Below are 17418 nucleotides of genomic sequence, written 5' to 3' on the forward strand. Positions count from 1 at the left end.
TAATTGTGCAACAAATATTTTTGGTTGACTTATCAATATTTTTTATCAGTTGTATGCATTAAGATACTGAACAACGTGGTAATTACTTATGTGAAATGCCCACTGAATCTGAGTATAGATATGAAAACCTCACAAGCGTTCCATGAGACTGGAAGGGCCAGCATTGATATCCCCTAGGGAAACTGACCTTTGGTGTGACCTTGGGTGTCTCTGGACCTCAGTTTTCTCTGTGAGTGCAGCCTGGTGGTGCTAAGAGGTATGTGGATGGCTCTCTAGCCTCTGCTCTATAGCATCCTGGGCACTCTGAGCATGTCCCACTGAAAGCTCTTAGGGGCATGATTCTGACTGCAAAAGAGGCCAGTGGTTCAGCTAAGGAAAGTCCTGACTTTACAGATGACACTTTTTTGGTCAGAAAGGGACTTCACAGGAATGGGTTGACCAGTCGGTTGATTCAGCCTCCCACCCAGCACAGGGATCCTTTTTACCATACCTCTGGCAGATGGATATCCAGGTAGCGTCCAAGGAGCTTGCTACCACCCGAGGGGGCCAATACCTCTCGGTGGTGGCTTCCGCCACTGTTAAGATACACCTTGAATTCAGCCAGCGTTTGGCTCCTGGAGATTTTGTTCTTCAGCCCTCCTTCTGCATCTTATAGCTACACAGGGTGGATCCGGCCCCTCCGTGTCATGGCAGACTTTCTCTCATGCCTCTCTAAAAGCCTGGATAACCCCAGGTTCTCCACCCATTCTTTCATGACATAGTGGCCAGGCCCTCCTCCACCCTGGACATGTCCCCGTCTGTAGGGATGCCCATCCCTCTGGTGTGAACACACTGGTAGTGACGTGTCAGGGAGAACTCAGGGTGTCACGTGCTCATGGAGCTGGGAGGGGCTTTAGGCTCCATCAGGTCGACCTCTGGCCTAGAGCAGGCCTCCGGCCTGAGTAGCATTTCTGACGGATGTGGCCTCCACATTACTCCACACTGAGGCCAAGCATGCCTTCTTCCCTTCCTGGGGTATCACTATCACTGCTCCCTCCTGACTATGACCCTGGGCTCTGGTATTGTGATCCTCATTAGAGTTCCTGTCCCCTTGATTTCCTTCCAAAAACTGGTTTAAGACCCTGTATTTGCTCCTTTGGGACAGAAAGTCCTTGGCTGAACAGCCCCTCCCAAGCAGGCTCATGCTCCTGCATTTGAGTAGACAACGGGGTGGAGGGGAGAGGCAGAGGGGGAGTGGGTATTAGAGGGGAGTGGGTAGTGGGTGGGGGCCTAGGGCACCTCTGGGTTTACCGGTCACCTGTGTCGGGGGCGACGCACTCGCATTTGTAGACGGTGATAGAGTCAGGCTTAAAGTTCATGTTGATGGGGTAGTACTTGAAGGCACCAATCATCTTCTTAATGGCATCATAGATGAAGATGAAACTGATGAGGGTGGAGAAGCCCTCCTCAGTGAAGCGGGTGATATACTTGATGATAAAGCTGGCATCTGTGGCCACCAGGATAAGGCACTGGACAGCTGAGTGTAGGCCAATCCAGAGGCGGAACTCCATGTAGTCCAGGCCATTGCCTCTGGAAAGCAGAGGGAATCGAAGGGCCCCCAGCCCAAGGCTCTTGGCTGTGCTTGACTCCCCAGACCCACCCTGGGTGCCTCATCTGCCCCTCCTGTGGCACAGATGCCCTCCTAGGAAGTACAAGAGGACTGGGGATGGATGGGGACAGTTCCCGGGTGGGGTTGTCTGGTCTTTGAGAATTCCGGGAAAGGCTCCCAGGGGGTGGCAGAAAGGTGCTCACACACTTCAGTTCTTACACATTTGGTAACAAACACCAGAGTGAATGAAAAACAGGGAATTTCAGGATGACGCACCTGGAGCAGACCTTAGAAATGGGCTCATGTTGTAGGTGAGGCAACTGAGCCCAGAGCTGCGTGAGTCAGGGTATAGCCTTCTGGCCTCCAGCTTGAAATTTTTTATACACTGCATGGACTTTCAAGTCATAATTGCTCATGAGCAGAGCAGTGTGAATTCTGTCCTCTTGTCTTGCCTGGATTTCTCCCCATGGGCTGTGCTAATATGCACTAAGGTGGCTTAAAGGCAGCTATCGGAGGGAGTCAGGAGGGACCACTTGGCAGTGCCTCCTACAGGTAAAGACAGCTTTGGTACCTTCTCCCCTCCCCTCCCCCTTGGGGCTCATCCCCTACCCCGACCTTGGCATACGGTCCCAAGTGTGAGAGCAGGCACTGAGGGCCACCAGGTGCACCTACTTGCTGAAGTCGAAGAGGAGCTTCTCGAAGATGAGGATGGGCCCTGTGCTGCTGAGGATGATGAGAGGCTGTCCCGAGAAGAGGCAGAACAAGGAACCAGCCATGGCAGTGCCCAGGAAACTCTCCATCACTCCCTGGGGGCATGAGGGGCGTGAGGCTCAGTAGAGGTGTGAGAAAGGGGCCTCTCTGACCGGTTAGAACCCAGTTATCTCAGCGAGGGCCGCAATGCTTGTCCTTTATCCCAGGTCCTCTCCTCCTCAAATTCTGCTCCCTGTCTCTGACTCCACAACCTCTCACAATTGCCAAGCATCACTCTCTAATTCTAGGTCCCATGTGACTTCCTTTTGGCACCCTAGGGCCTAGAAAACAGGGCTGCCAATGGTCGTGCTTGTTTCTGTGCCCATTCTACTCCCAGAGGACAGTCCATTCATCCACCCAGCCATTTATTCATTCAAAGATCTAGTAGGTGCTTTTAGAGGTCAGACCATTCATTCATTCATTCATTCAAAAATCTATTAAGGGCCTACTGTGTATCAGGCATTGTGCTAGACATTGAGGACCCATGAACGAACAAGATAGTGCATCTTCATTCTAGTGGGAGATACACACAAGAAACTAGGCGATTTCCATACAGCAGAGTCTCTTAACCTCAGCACTACTGACATTTCAGGCTAGATAATTCTTTGTTCTAGGGGGCTATCCTGTGCATTGTAGGATGTTTATTAGCATCTCAGTAGCACTTCACCTCCCAGTTATAAAAACCCAAACTGTCTCTAGATGCTACCCTATGTCTCCTAGGGGTCAAAATCATCTCTTGTTAAGAACCACTGGCAAGAAATATGATAAGCTGGGATAAGGGAGGAGCACACAGTAAGAGTGAAGGGTTGGTCAGGAAAGCCTCCCAAGAGGTAGATACACGGAAGCTGAGAACCAAAAAATGAGCAGAGAATTGACCAGGAGAATAGGGTAAGTGGATGAGAAAGAGTGTGCCGGGAAGAGCAACAGTACTCACAAAGGCTGGAGCTGAAAGGGAGCATGTCTTTGAAGAACTGAAAGATGATCAGGATTGATGGAAAACAGAATGCAGATGAGTGAGGAGGACAGGAACCTGAGAAAGGGAATTCTGGGAGATGAGGCTTGAGAGGCAAGTCGGACCGTGTCATGAGGGCCACTGGGGGAAGCTGGGATTTACGAGTCAAGGATGATGTGTGAATATCTGGGTCAACCATGGCGTCGCTCATCGGCTGGGGGGAGCAGCAGGTCTGGAGGGAAGATAATGGATGCAGTGTTGGCCCTGTTGAGTTGGGGGATCCCAAAGGGCAGCTATATGGACATGCCCAGGAGGCAGCTGGATATTGAACCTGCTGCTCAGGAGAGTGCTGTGGGCTGGAGATAGGCACTCAGCTTAATTTATCTGGGAAAATGGGTCTTCACCTTGGTGCTCTGAGCTTTCCAGTGATACTCTCCCAAAGGCCCCCAGTGGAGAAGACCCTTGTCTGGGTCTCAGGCTAGTGTCTCTGCTGAACGGTTTTCCCCAGGTATACCTGTGTTGTTGTCATCGTAGACATTTCTAAAAATGTCTTAACTTCAAGCTAAGAATTTAAGGTTAGTTTTTTTAAACAGTATGGGAAGAAGGTCACGATTAGCCACTCAATTAATTGTGCTCATTAAATCCATTAAAGCATCAGTAGGAAAAATATCAACGAACAAAGCAGATGATTTCCCCTTAAACATTCGCTCTATTTACATAATCTTTAAATTTCGTCTTTAGTCATATGATTTAGCTTTAGACCTTTTAATTATGCCAGCTTATTATTATTTTTCTTAAGGGTAAAGGATTACAAAAAGTGATGGTCTGAACCTGGATGGTAGGTCAAACCCAAACCTTGGTTTTGGGATTATGGGAATAAGCTCCTTACCAGTACCTGGCGGCAGCAGATTTTTCTGAGGTTTGCATGCATGTCCCCAGCTCACACACACCTGATAATTGTCAGTGGCATCCCCCAGAAGCCCACCAAAGGTGATTGCGTTGGTAATGCAGCCGAGGTAGATGAATAGGATGGCAGAGATGGACTGAATGTGGAAGCCATCGTAGAAGTCACTTGGGAACCAAGGCAGCTTCCTCTTGACGTCCAGACACAGGCCACCGAAGACCCTGCTCAAGACAGGCCCAGGTACTGCTTTCTCGCCACAAGCACCAGTGCAGGGGCAGGGCTATTTACAGGAGCCTGCAGAGTCTGCAGTGAGGAGGGGAACTTGACTAGGGGTGGATGGGGACAGGGATCTTTCCACCAGAACAGTTAAGACCAGGGAAGAATTCTGTCATTAGACTGAGTCTGTGGTTGGCACCATCTCCACTGGGAAGGGTGGTCACAGACAGCCTGGGTGGGAGAGGGAAGGCCTTATGGGAATACGTATTGGGGTAGACCTAACACTCCACAGGGAATGGAAATCCTGGGGTCCAGAGATGACTGTCCTCCTCACGTCCCTGATCATCTGCAGGGTGCCTGTGCTTGGTAAACATAGGTGTGTCCAGCTTTAGGAGATGAAGAGATCCTGGTTTATAACAGGTTCATCAAGGGCAGATTCTGAACCTTATAACTGGCTTCCTTGCTTTGTGGAACAAACAAGTGGGGAATTTTAGGTTTAGGGAGAATGTTTGCTGGGGATGCTAGTCTCCATAGCCCCTAACACAGTGCTTAGCATAGAGCAGGTTTTCTCAACCTTGGTACTGTTGACATTTTGGACTGGATAATTCTTTGTTGGGGGGAGGACAGTCCTGTGCATGGGAGGATGTTGAGCAGCATCCTTGGTCTCTATCTACTAGATACCAGTAGCATCTCCCCTGCAGCTGGGACAAACGAAAATGTCTCTGAATGTTGCCAATGTCCCCTGGGTGAGGATGGGAGTGGGGAGTAGGTAAAGTTGGGAGCCACTGGCGGGCAGAGAGCCAAGGGCATAAAAAACATGACTCGTTCTCAAAGTTATGACTTACACAGAGCTTTGCAGGGCTGTGTCCTTTCCTAAATTCAGATCTACCCAAGTTATTCTAAGAGCTGGCAAAGAAACGAAAGCCAGGAAAGTTTTCTATTGTTCTCTTTTCAAACAAGTTTTTTGACTAGGTAACAAAAGGTTAAAAAAATTCAAAAGGTACTCTTATGGATTGAATTATATCCCCCCAAAAGATATATCAAAATTCTAACCTGTAAATGTGACCTTATTTTGTACATGTAATCAAGTTAAGATGAATTCATTAGCGTGGGCCCTAATCCAATATGACTGGTGTCCTCATAAGAAGAGGAAAATGCTCTATGAAGACAGAAACACAGGAAGAACACCATCTGAGGACACAGAGAGAGATGGGAATGGTGCAGCTGCAAGCCAAGGAGCACCAAGGACTGCTGGCCACCACCAGAGGCTACAGAGAGGCAAGGAAGGACTCCACCCGGAATCTCAGAGGGAGGATAGCCCTGCTGACACCTTGATGTGGGAATTCTAGACTCTAGAACTGCGAGAGAAGAAATTTCTATTGTTTAAACCACCCAGTCTGTGACACTTTGTTTCCGCAGCCCTAGGAAACTAATACAGGTAACAGAGGGTGTCCTGGGAAAAGTCTGGGCTCCTCCACTAGCTTCCCCTTTCCTTCCAGATCCAGGAGGGGCTTTGAGGGCTGGGGAGGAAAAGAGTGCATGGGCCAGACCCCAAGGCCAAGCGTGGGTGCTGCTGACAGCGGTGGAGAAGGTTCCTAAGTGGTGGGTGAGGAGAAGAGAAATCTAAGGCAACTGGTGTCGCTGTCGGGCCTGGAGAGGGCACCTTCCCGTCCAGATGAGCTCCTCCCCGATCTCGTGCACGGTCGGCATCTCTCCATCATCCCCGCTGCTCCCTCCGCCGGCCCCGCCGCCGCCGCCGCCGCCGCCTCCAGCCCCTCCGCCGCCTGCAGCCGCTCCGCCGCCTCCCGTCACAGAGCCGTTCATGTGACCTAGCTCCGTCAGGGAGAACACGGATTTCCTGGAAGGAGAAGCGCGACAGGGGACAGTGGGGCTCCCAGTCCGAGGGAGAGATCAGCACCTCCAGGACTGTCCTCACAACTCCTTTACCTTTCCAACTAAAATCACCAAATATCTTAAAATACGGAGAAAAATGCAGAGATTGATCTAGCAACGCCCACACACAGGTCACCCAGGTTTTACAGATGGTCACATTAAGCATATTTGCTTCTGATTTTTTTTCCCAGAGAAATAAAGTGAGACTGAAAGCAAAAAGTATAAACCCACGTACGCTGACATCTTTCTTTCAAATCCAAAAAAAGAAACGGACAGACGGAAAGCTCCCTGTGAGCCGGCTCCCCGCTTGCCCCCCACCCCGCTTCATTCATACACACCTCTTGTCGGCAGAAGTCACCTTCTTGGGTGGCTCAATTCGGATATTTGGGTCCCACTCTCCAGGGGGGAGCACGATGACCTCGTCTAGAAACTCATCAATCCCCGCGATCAGATCCTCCCGATTCCTGGCCTTGTAGGCCACGTCGCTGAAGAGCTGGCAGGGAAAGAGGCGGAGGAAGAGAAAGGGCCGCTCTCTTGCTGCGGTCCCCACCTCACCCACCTCCCGGGGGCACACCGCGTACACTTTCAAAGAAAGTCCCTTTGAACCGTTACTCCAGCTGCCGATTTGCTGTCAGTTTCTGAGATGAGGACAACGGGGAAGTTGAAACTTAGCACTGTGGGGACAGTGGGACATGGGGCAAGGCAGTTCTTCCTGGACCTGAAGGCCAGGTCTCTGTACTCCAGGTGTCTGACCTGGCCTGAGTTACTTACTTAACCTTTCTGCTCGCAGTTTCCCACAGAGCGAGCTCATCAGAAAACCTGTGCAGAGCCCAGTCGGAGAAGCTCAGGTATTTCAAATCTGTTTTTTGTTTGTTTGTTTGTTTGTTTTTGCGGTACGCTGTTCTCTCACTGTTGTGGCCTCTCCCGTTGCAGAGCACAGGCTCCAGACGTGCAGGCTCAGCGGCCATGGCTCACGGGCCCAGCCGCTCCGCGGCATGTGGGATCTTCCCAGACTGGGGCACGAACCCGTGTCCCCTGCATCGGCAGGCGGACTCTCAACCACTGCGCCACCAGGGAAGCCCTCAAATCTGTTTTAACATCCCAGCCCTTCATCTTTGGAGGGTCAGGCTGCATCATTCCACGCTGTCTCCAGAGGGTTCTTTCTGACTTTACAGACCTGATTGGCTTGTGCTGGTGTTTAAACTCCTCTAGGCTCCCTGTCACATAGCGTCAACTCTCAGCTCCGCCTAAAGGCTCCGTGTAGCATGTGGCTCCTCTCTCTGGTGTCACCTCCTGCTCCTGAAGCTCTTACACTGAGCCTATATCAAACCACTTCCATCCAGCTCCCTCCCTCTCCAAGCCGTGGCCCTTTGCCTGGAATGCCTGCCTCCTAGGCTGGTGCTCATCCTTAGCTTTAAAGACCCTCGTGTGTGAGGGGCCCAATGACTGCCTGGGCGGTTAGCACGCGGCTCACTCTAGGACTGTAGGTCTGTCTCTCCTACTTGATTGGTGCTCCTAAAGGGCAATGACTATTCCCTCATTCCCATAATCCCCACCCCCTGCACAGGGTCGGGCATACAGCAGGTGCTCAAACGTGACTTGTGGGATAAGTGAATGAATGCAGGCACAGAGTTTGACGCAGGAGCCATGACGTTCCGGAGTGCACGCTCCTCGGGGCACTTACGTCGTCTACCATGAGGGTGGCAATGGCGCGGCCAATCTCGTTGTAGGATTTTGCTCTCCCAGGAGGTCCCAGCAGTATGAACAGAAATCTGCAAAGAAGATGGAGGAGGAGGGGGAAAGTGAGAAGGAAAAGTAAAAGCAGGTGGAGAGAAGGATTTTCTGGCCCTAAATAGTATCCATTCTTAATTTTTTAACTGGGCAGAAACATGTCCCTTCCCTCCTCTGAATCCCGTATTTGCTTTGGAGAGACATTCCTCTTCACTCCCACCTGAGCATCTTTGCCATGCCCTGGCATCCCAGAGCTCACCCAGCAGCGCCTCCCCCAGCTGCTGGCTACTTCTTGTTTATGATTATTTTAAATACATTCTCTCAAATTCTTCCTGAGTCAGACTGCCCTCCCCATACAGTTCCCTCCTTTTCCTTCTTCGACTGGGGTGTCTCCCACTGCACTGCTAGCTGACTGCATGGACAGCTGGGTATGGTAGGCAGATTTCAATGGCTCTCACCTGGTGGGGACAGGCACCTCGGTCACTCCTCCCAGCATGGCTGACTGGATGAGACGCACGAAGGCAATGAATGGCTGGTCCAGGAAGTCCACCTCGCCCACGAGCACATTGGAGGCTTCTGAGTCCTTGGGGATCTTCTTCATGAATTTGTTTTTCCGCTGGTCAGTGAGGGGGACACAAGATACCCATGATACTCACATGCAGTGGTTTCGGCTCTCACTCAGCCCGTTCAGACTACTGTGGAGACCTAACCTTACAAAATTCTCCCAGCGTTTCTCAAGACACTGAAGGAAATAAGCCGACACTCTCCGACAATGTGCAGATGAGGAGATTCAAAGTTGGTTAACCCCAGGGACCAATTAAGCCTTTCGTAGATGGGAAGGAACAGGCAATGACTTGACCCCCTAAGATGTTCCTTGATAAGCGAAAACCTTGTTCTGCTGAAGTGTGGGTTGAGGGGTCAGAATAGAAAGTCAGGGCTTGCTGGACATCAGATCTCTTCCCCCAGCAGCAGCTCAAGCAGATGGGAGCCTTGGCCCTTACACTCCAGCTGCCCAGCCCTCCCTCTTTGCCTTTACCCTGGATGGCCATAGGAGGAATGAGACCATCCTGATGGCCAGGGTGGACACACTTTGTTTTTTCTTTACCACCAGCTTCCTGGCTGACAGGAACCCCTGGACCTGTGGGTCCAAGCCTGTGGGAGAGTTCTGTGCCCCCAAGTCACCCCAAGAGGACCTCCCAGGAAACTCGTAGCTTCTGAGCCTTTCCAACTGAGACTATTGACTAGACTGGTGTCTAGTCAGGGCAGGAAGGTCAAACAGGAAGAGTGAGCGGGTCCGATGTGAGACGTGCTGGAGACAAGCCCTCTGCCTCAAAGCAGCCTCACTCTCTGCGGTCATGACTTTCATCCTATGGATAAGAGGCCGGCTCCTCCGGAGCCCTCTCTTATGATGAAAATGCCCAGGGGTGGTCACATACGCACTCTTCTTAGTCTTTAACATCTTAGGGTACATTCGTTTTTCAGATCACTTTCCCTCTGGGCAGCAAGGGGATAGGCGAGAGACAGAGAGAGTGTCATAGAGAGAGGTGGGGGAGGAGCGTCTGGGGAGGCCCGGGCTGGTGGGAGTCCACAGTGGCCAACAAAGGAAGAAAGGGCCCAGGAGGTGGAGGCAAGTGGCACAGAGAGATTCTGCGGACGCCACCACTTTGCCACCTATTCCCCCTTGATGGGAGTCTGTCTCTCTTGTGGGCACAGAAATGTCTGTTTCTCGTACGCTCAGTGAAGATAGTTTCCTTCTGTCTCTGGAGAGGGGTCAGTTATGGGCATGGGCATGGCCAACAGGTCTTGTCCCTTTGGGCCCACAGCCATTTCCTGATTTGACTCGTGGGGGACATGATACATACTGGGCTGGGGAAAGGCTTGTGAGCAAGAGCTGCACCCTTATAATCTGTTAAATCCCTTAGAAAACACAAAACTCTCCATAACCACCTGGGCAAGAGCCCCAAGGAGCCTAACGCAGTGAGAATAAGCAACAGCAGAAGTTAACGGGAAGGCCAGGATCCCCACAACTCAGAGAGTCCCTTTGTCCCAGGAGCAGTTAGCTGGTTCCAGGATGGAGGTCTGGGTGTACCAGGGAAGCCACTGTCTCCCTCCAACTCTGTGTCCCTGGGCATCAGGCAGGGAGCAGGTGGGTGGCAGGAGTGCCCTGGAGAACAAGGTTTTGAAAACAGCAAGGCTCTGGGGTGGCCCATGCAACACGCTCGTAACCGTGAGCAGAGAGGAGTTAAAACAGGGCCTTCCTTGGTCCTCCCTTGTAGGCCGTCACCCCAGTAAGGAGGCCAGAGTTGTGGCATCCCAGACATGGGCCATGCTGGTGTTCTGGCCACCCTGGCTTGGTGATGGTCTGGCCACGGGCTTGTCTAACCAGGGTCCTGCTGATCCCACTGCCTGAACCCAGGGGACTCTGGTCTAGCTCTGCTGAGTCACTGCACACAGCGATGCTGTTGGAATCCACACTCTGCTCACCAGGAACCCACTGGAACTCAGGGCCAATGGGGAGTGGTGAAGAAAGTTGCACCTAAAGAACTGCCCGTGCTGCTGCAGATACTGAGAAGCAGCATTACACAACCAGTGAGGAGAGCTGGACGCTGGTGCCCGGTGTTGGGTTCCAATCCCTAAATCAAAGGCAGCATTGCCGGGGGAAGGTAGTGGATAGTATTCTTCTTACCACTTAGGTAGTGAAAACTAGGTTGTGAAAAACTTTTACTAGGCAGTGCTTTCTTATAACGGCTCCCCTGTCTGTGCGCATGACTACAGTAAAGTGGGGTTCTTCTCTAAATAATATTCCAGAATACTCGTTCCTAAGTCACTCCCACATTAAGGGCTCTAGAGTCACACTGCCTGGATCAAATCACGGGTATGCCACCTTTCAGCTGCATGAACTCAGACACGTTATTTAACTGCTTTTATGTTCTCATCTGTAGAGTGAAGATGATATAGTACCTTCATGATGCACAGAAAACGCACCGCACAACGTAGTGCATGCAATGTGTGGACCTCCAATGTTGGTTGATGCCGTTATTACTGTTGTTTTATTATTTTGGCCACCAAAGGGCCCTGGAGACACTGACATGAGGGGATACTCTTGTTTTGCCTTCCACCAAACTTGGGACTGCCTTGGAGGCCTGGAGGTCACCCAAGCTCCTGAGGAGTAGGTGCCACAGTTCAGGTTCCCCTCCTCACCTTCCTTCCCACTCCTGGGGGCACAGGCAAGGAGACCCTGGGACCTTCTGCCCCTGAGATGTGGATATTTGGAGTTGAGGGCAGCCTCCTCTGGGCTTCCCTCGGGGGCACAGTCATGGGGGTCCTGGGCTGTGGGTTTGGAACCTGGACTCAACTTGTTTGCGGGATTCTGATCTCATCAAGGAGGTTTCAGCCAAGCTGGTGGGAGACAAGAACTGACTTTATCCAGCACTAGCCAAGGAGAAGATACACTATTGGGCAGTCCAGTGGATTCACTATCATGATTATCCCCACAGGGAGGCCCCACTGCTTTTCTCTACCAGCCCAAGCCCCCACTTCATCCTTAAAAGTGTTTGCGGGTCATGGAGGAGGTGAAGCTCTGTGTGGCAGTCTTCTCTCTCCAATAAACCCCAAGGTCAGGGATAGCTGGCATCTCATCTGATCACACTTCTCCGTCCCCTGCTCCTTCCAGGGCCTGGCACAGAGCCAGCACCCAAGTGTTGGACTGGGCTGAGTCACCAAGGCAACCCAGAGCCCCGCCCGCACCCTTCCCCGGGGACTCCCGCTTTTTCACGGGAGTCGAGTTTTGCCTGTAGGGGCTCCCTACCCCTGAAACCAAAGACTTCTTCCTGCCCTGGCCCTCCACAGCAGCCAGGTGCAGGGGCTTTACTACCTACCTGGTCTGTATTTGGGGTGAGAGAAATATCATTCATGCTTCTGCTCTGGGCGTGACCTAGGAGAAAAGGAAAAGGAGGTCCATCAGGGGAAGACGGGTTCTCGCAGGCCCTTGTCTCCTGGTCTCTACACGGGCTTTTCCCACCTTCACGACCAAAGCAAGCCCCCCTCCCCTCAGCCTGCAGCCCCTTTCAGCAGGCGTTCTCTCTCTTTTCTTCTTTTCAGGGGCAGCTTTCTTAAAGGCACTGCTGGGCCCCAGGTTCTACTGCTCCTTCTCAGCCCTCCGTGTGCTACGCCCTGGTCCCAGCCCCCGCCCTGCCTTCTGGGGCGGAGACTAAGACGTTGCTCTGTGCCAGCCCTGAGGTGCGGAGGGGCACAGACACACTACTGGGTAACGAGCCGGGCGTCTCTAAGCTTCGGCCTTGTTGGAGAGAAAACAGCAGTTTCACCTCTGTCCTCCGAGACCCACGCGAGTCTTTAAAGACGGCTGGGGACGTGGGCCGGCAGCGGGGAGGACGGTGGGGCTCCCCGTGGTGAGAACAGTGGTGAACTATTCCTCCGTTAAGGCAGGAGAAGCTCAGCTCTCATTTCCCACCAGCAGCCACATGCAGTGAGCCCTCCAGGCTTTCCGTGGTCTGTGGTGTCCCGGCCCTTCCAGACTCTGCTTTCCCTCGGCTCCCCCCTCTCTTATTTCCATCCAGGATCCTCAAGGCCCCTCCTCAGGGCCTTGCTTTGCACCCAAACCCTCCAGAGGCCTCACCCCCGTCCTCCTGGGTCAGTCCCATCCCCTCCTGTTTCATCCCCATCCACATTTGTGCTGGGGATGCCCAGGTTGGGGCTCCAGTCCAGATCTGTCCTGAGCTCCAGATTCCTCTGTGCAGCCTGACCTGGCAGCTCAAACTCAACACACCTGAAACGAAACTCGTTGTCTTCCATCACATGTCTCCCCCCATAGACCCCACGCCGCCAGGGCTTCCTCCCCCTTGTCCACTGGCAATCAGAGCGGACCAGGAGCCAGCCTCGACGCCTCCCTCTCCCTGATTTCCCACTCCCCACCAGTCGCTGAAGCCCAGCGGGGTCCTTCTCTCTGTTCTCGCTCTCACTGCCCGAACACGCCCCCCGTCTCTTGCTCCCAATAGTTCAGCCCCTTCTAGTTTATTTCTCAAATAAAAATCTGACCATGATATGTCCCTGCATAAAACTTCTCAGGAGTCCCCATTACCCTCAGAATACAGGCTGGGGCCTCTTGCAGGATTCATAGGCCCCTTTTGATTGGACCCTCTTTCCCTTAGAGCCTGGTGAACTGAATCACCCTATTTCCCCGAATATGCGGCACCCTTCACAGCACCTTCGCTTCACCTGCTCTTTGTTTCCTTCGTTCTAAAGAACACCCTCTCCCTCCCCCACACTGCTGGGAAACTTCTATTTATTCTCCAAGATTCAGGCAATTGTCGCCTCCTCTTTGAGCCTTCCCAGGTGCCACCTTGGGGTGGGGAGGTGTGCACACAAAGCTGTCATCACTTATTCATGTCTTTTATCCAGGTCCCCACCACAGCAGCGCTGGTACTTCATATATAGTGAATAACAGAGCAGAAAGCTCGTCCCAAAGCCGGTCACCGTCTCTGACTGCCAGCATCCCTCTGTGGAATAACCAAGACCAGGGAGACTAAGAGCATCCTGGGGTCACTAAGAACAGAGAGAAAAGACCGTGACAAACCCCTGCCGTGGCAAAGGCCACATCACTGTCACTGTCCTGAAGCATTCCTCTGGCCTGGTAAGGGGCACAGCCCTGGGACGTGCTTGTTCGTATCTTGTCATTCTAGTCAAAGTGTTTAAAGGAAAATACTCCTGCACACTGCTTTTTCTTTTCACTTCCCAAGTTCCCTCTTTTCTTTGCCTCACAGCTCACCTGTCTGTTCAGCGCTGATGAATTGCCTGACAAAGCCCGGTCTGTGACATGCCCCTCACAGGCTCCACTCACCCAGTCACAGCCCTCGGGGGCTGCAGCTCCACCAGCATTTCATTGTCTGGGGCCCAAGACTGTCATCCAGGGATGGGAACATTCTCTGTCCTGGGGCAAAGGACTTAGCCTGCTTCTAATTGTTTCTAGGAAGACTTCTCACCAAAACCAGGGCTAATGATCAGTTTGGTGAAAATAAAGCCATAGACTAAGTTAAAAATGCCTAGCACACAGGATTGGGTATTGATTATGACAGGACTTGATTAGAGCTGCAGTTTTTGGAGTAATTATTTAGAAAATTACGGTAGTAAGTTAGACTCTGAGGGCAGCCCAGGTTTAGGGTGAAAGTTAGATTTCTTCTGATGCCTGAGAGTTCTAGACAGACCCTGGGCTTTACCTCCCCTGCTATGAAAGTATGAAAATTGACTCCAGGGTGGCCACAGCCAGGACAAAGCTGCCACACAGTGGCGGAGAAAGAAGATACTCACACAGGCGGCCGTAATTTGCACTTTGCCGCATCCTCAGGTCCTCGGTGGAGTGGTGTAGGCTTGGGCCCGCCGCGGGGCTCCGGCCTGGGCTGCGATCTGGGAGGAGGGACAGAAGAGATTTGACTTCGGCAGACTTGCTGGAGTGGCGCAGCTTCTTCCGTTAGCACAATTCACGTTTACAATCATTTCACCTAAACAAAGCTGGGCTGCAAGACATGTCTCTTCCCCTTCTAGGAAGAAAGGATGTTTTGGTTTTGGTTCTTGTTTTTCAGGATTTTTTTTTAAGCAAGTGAATAGTCTGAACATGATTAGAGAAAATATTTGTACCTTTGAAAGTGAAATAGATGTACAATTGATTAAGTAGACACCAGGTGTTGTAGGTGACCTAGGTTCACCCCTGATTCCACAACCTACTGGCCATGTGATCTTAGGTAAGTAACTTAACCTCTCCGTGCCTCAGCCTCCTCATCTGTAAACTGGGGATGATGAGAACAGTACCTGGTCATGGGGTTAGTGTGAGGATGAAGTGGAGTACTCAGTGCCTGGAACACAGGTAAGTGCTGAGTACGTACCCACTGTAGGCTAAACATTTTCCATTTAAAATAATTCATCTAAGGAGATTCCTCAAGTCTCTTTAGTTAGCAGCGTTATCAACTTTGTACTGATTATTGCATTTATCTGACAGGTCCAGCAAGGCTAGTGTCTGGGCATCTCAACTCTGGGATATCAAGAGTGGAGGATCGCAGGTTTGAGATGTGTGCATAGAACAAGCCACCAGCGTATGGCCCGACTCACTGGTGGTGGAGGAGACTGACTTTCCAATGTCAACCAAGGAGCGGTGGATGGGCTTCTTGGTTTGGTGACGGTGTTTCCTCAGTAGGACGTAGCTGACCCTCTCTCGGAGCTCTGGCCGAAGGAGGCCGTCCTCGATTTGCTTTTCAATGACATCATCTAAGTGGGAAACAAACATGCCTTGTCCACGTGGCACCGAATGACCAGGGGTGTGGGGGTCTTCAGTTTCATCTGTTATTAGTGGGATTAAAAGTGACCTAAAGGAGGCAGGGAATGTAGAAATAGTCCCACCTTTGCCACAAACTGAAAATTTGGACCAGTCATGAACGCTCAGCCTCCTTATATGTAAAAGGGTGTGTGCATGTCTGTGGGAGTTCGTGTATGTGGATGCATCTGTGTGTGCATGGGGGTGCACTGTGTGCCCGTGTGGGTGCACATGTGCATGCATGTGTGGGTATAGGATTCTCAGCTCTTTCTATCAATAACATTGTGGAAAATAAATGAAATTGTACACATGAAAGTACCCTAAGAAGCACAAGGTACAATGCTAAGTGGTCTTAGTCCTAACATGAATTCTTTTTAGAAAAGCATTTTGGGCAATGTAGTTCTGGCAAAATTGAATGTGCTAAAACAAAATTCACAAGACGTTTTAGGGATGATAAGGCAAGCTGCTCCCTCCCTTTGCCACTCTATCAAACGAGAGTTCATTTCCTAAAGATGAATGGTGATCTGTTTGCCCTGACAAGAAACAGGTTGCCATGGCAATAGGTGTCTCCAACCATGCTAAGAAGCCCTTCTCCCTTTTGTTACATTGCTGAGCGGCGTTTCAGAGGCTGACCTCTCCCCCTCTACGTGTATCTGAAACTTGGAGCAACTGGGACACTGCTTGGGGGCCTCAGACCCAAAGCCTGGTCTCTGCAGAATTAGGCAGGCATCAGAGGTGGGTGTGCCATGCAGACCAAGGGTGGGCATGAGATGGGGCAGGCGAAGGGGGACGCTGCCCTGCTTGGTGGGGGCCACAGTGATCCTTGCCTTACCTATGATCTGTGGTAAGGAGACGCTGTCCAAATCCAGCAGCACCGTCCCCGTCTGCAGGCAGGTCCGGAGCTCAAAGAGGCTGTGCAGGGACAGTGTGGACACGTGGGGCTTGCTCCAGCGCTCTCCTCCTTCCTCTACCTTTTCTTCAAACTTTATCCACCTGGAAAAGTAAGGATGGGGCTCAGCATGGCCTTTGCCCTCAGGAGGAGCCCACAGCTGGGCCTCTTCAGGAGAGGGGTGTTGGCTTGTGAGTTATGCTATGCACATTGTGGGGGCATTGGTCCTAGACTCACAGGCAGAGGATCTCCTGGGGACATCCCCACTCAGTCCCCCACTCCTCCTGAAGCAGTAATGCTCAGGACAAAGTGGCACCAGAGAATGACCATAAATGGGCATGAAGGATACTTTTAGGGTGGTGGAAATGTTCTAAAATTGGATTTGGTGATGGTCACACACCTCTGTACATTTACTAAAAATCATTTAATTAATACACTTAAAACAAGGGAACTTTATGGTATCCATTAATAATAGAGCTGTTAAAAAAATCGTCCACTGGACCCTAGTTACCCGTCTACTGGTCACACATGTGTTCAGTGTCTGCCTTATGGGGTGTTTGCTGGGAGCAGGAAAGTATTTCCCCACAGTTCTGGTGTAGGGCCTGAGGTTTCCATGAGTCCCACTTGTATTTTGGCTCTGAAAGTTCAAGTTAAAATCCAAACGTCATTTGAGGAAAGAAAGAAATTAAACCAAGGGTACGTAGGAGTTTGTCCTTTCTAGAAGCCTTGGAAGCATAGGCTGGGGTGGCGGGGCCCAAGTGGGAAAGCCTTGGGCAGGCTGGTAGCACTGGCCTGTAGCTCCCCACAGAGGGCAGCACCACACAGCCTGGAGAGCCACTGGGAAGCAAAGTCTGGCCGGAGACCTGCTGGCTCAGCTTTATTAGATGTCGACCTCAAGTTAGTGAGTAGCGTCAAGCTATGCCGATCAAAATCCCAGGGGAGTATTTTTGGACTGTGACTATCTAATTCTAAAGTTCCTCTGAAAAAGTAAATGTCTGAGAGTGGTTCGGGAAAGTCTAAAAAAGAAGAATGGGGATGGGACATGCTTTTAGCAGATATAAAAACTTACTGAAAACCTTGAGTAATTAAAGCATTGTAATTCCAGTCCAGATATAGACAAAGGGATGAATAAAACAACAGTCTGGAAGCAGACCTGAGCCCCCATGGGAATTTG

At 51.3% G+C, this 17418-nt stretch overlaps 1 protein-coding gene across 1 annotated transcript in view; it reads right to left on the reverse strand.

The window, feature by feature from the left end:
• The window catches only part of SLC4A5 (solute carrier family 4 member 5), a 92385-nt gene that overhangs the window by 27040 nt on the left and 47927 nt on the right, over positions 1-17418 (reverse strand). The window contains exons 4-14 of the mRNA XM_060117779.1: positions 16188-16348; positions 15154-15309; positions 14359-14454; positions 11913-11968; positions 8493-8650; positions 7988-8075; positions 6642-6796; positions 6074-6268; positions 4241-4415; positions 2261-2394; positions 1298-1569 (exon numbers count right to left, since the gene is read on the reverse strand). Of these exons, the coding sequence (XP_059973762.1) occupies positions 1298-1569; positions 2261-2394; positions 4241-4415; positions 6074-6268; positions 6642-6796; positions 7988-8075; positions 8493-8650; positions 11913-11968; positions 14359-14454; positions 15154-15309; positions 16188-16348 (1646 nt within the window). The remainder of the gene's footprint in view (positions 1-1297; positions 1570-2260; positions 2395-4240; positions 4416-6073; positions 6269-6641; positions 6797-7987; positions 8076-8492; positions 8651-11912; positions 11969-14358; positions 14455-15153; positions 15310-16187; positions 16349-17418) is intronic.

This window comes from Mesoplodon densirostris, chromosome 14 (genome assembly GCF_025265405.1).
Source record: "Mesoplodon densirostris isolate mMesDen1 chromosome 14, mMesDen1 primary haplotype, whole genome shotgun sequence".
Taxonomy (NCBI): Eukaryota; Metazoa; Chordata; class Mammalia; order Artiodactyla; family Ziphiidae; genus Mesoplodon; species Mesoplodon densirostris.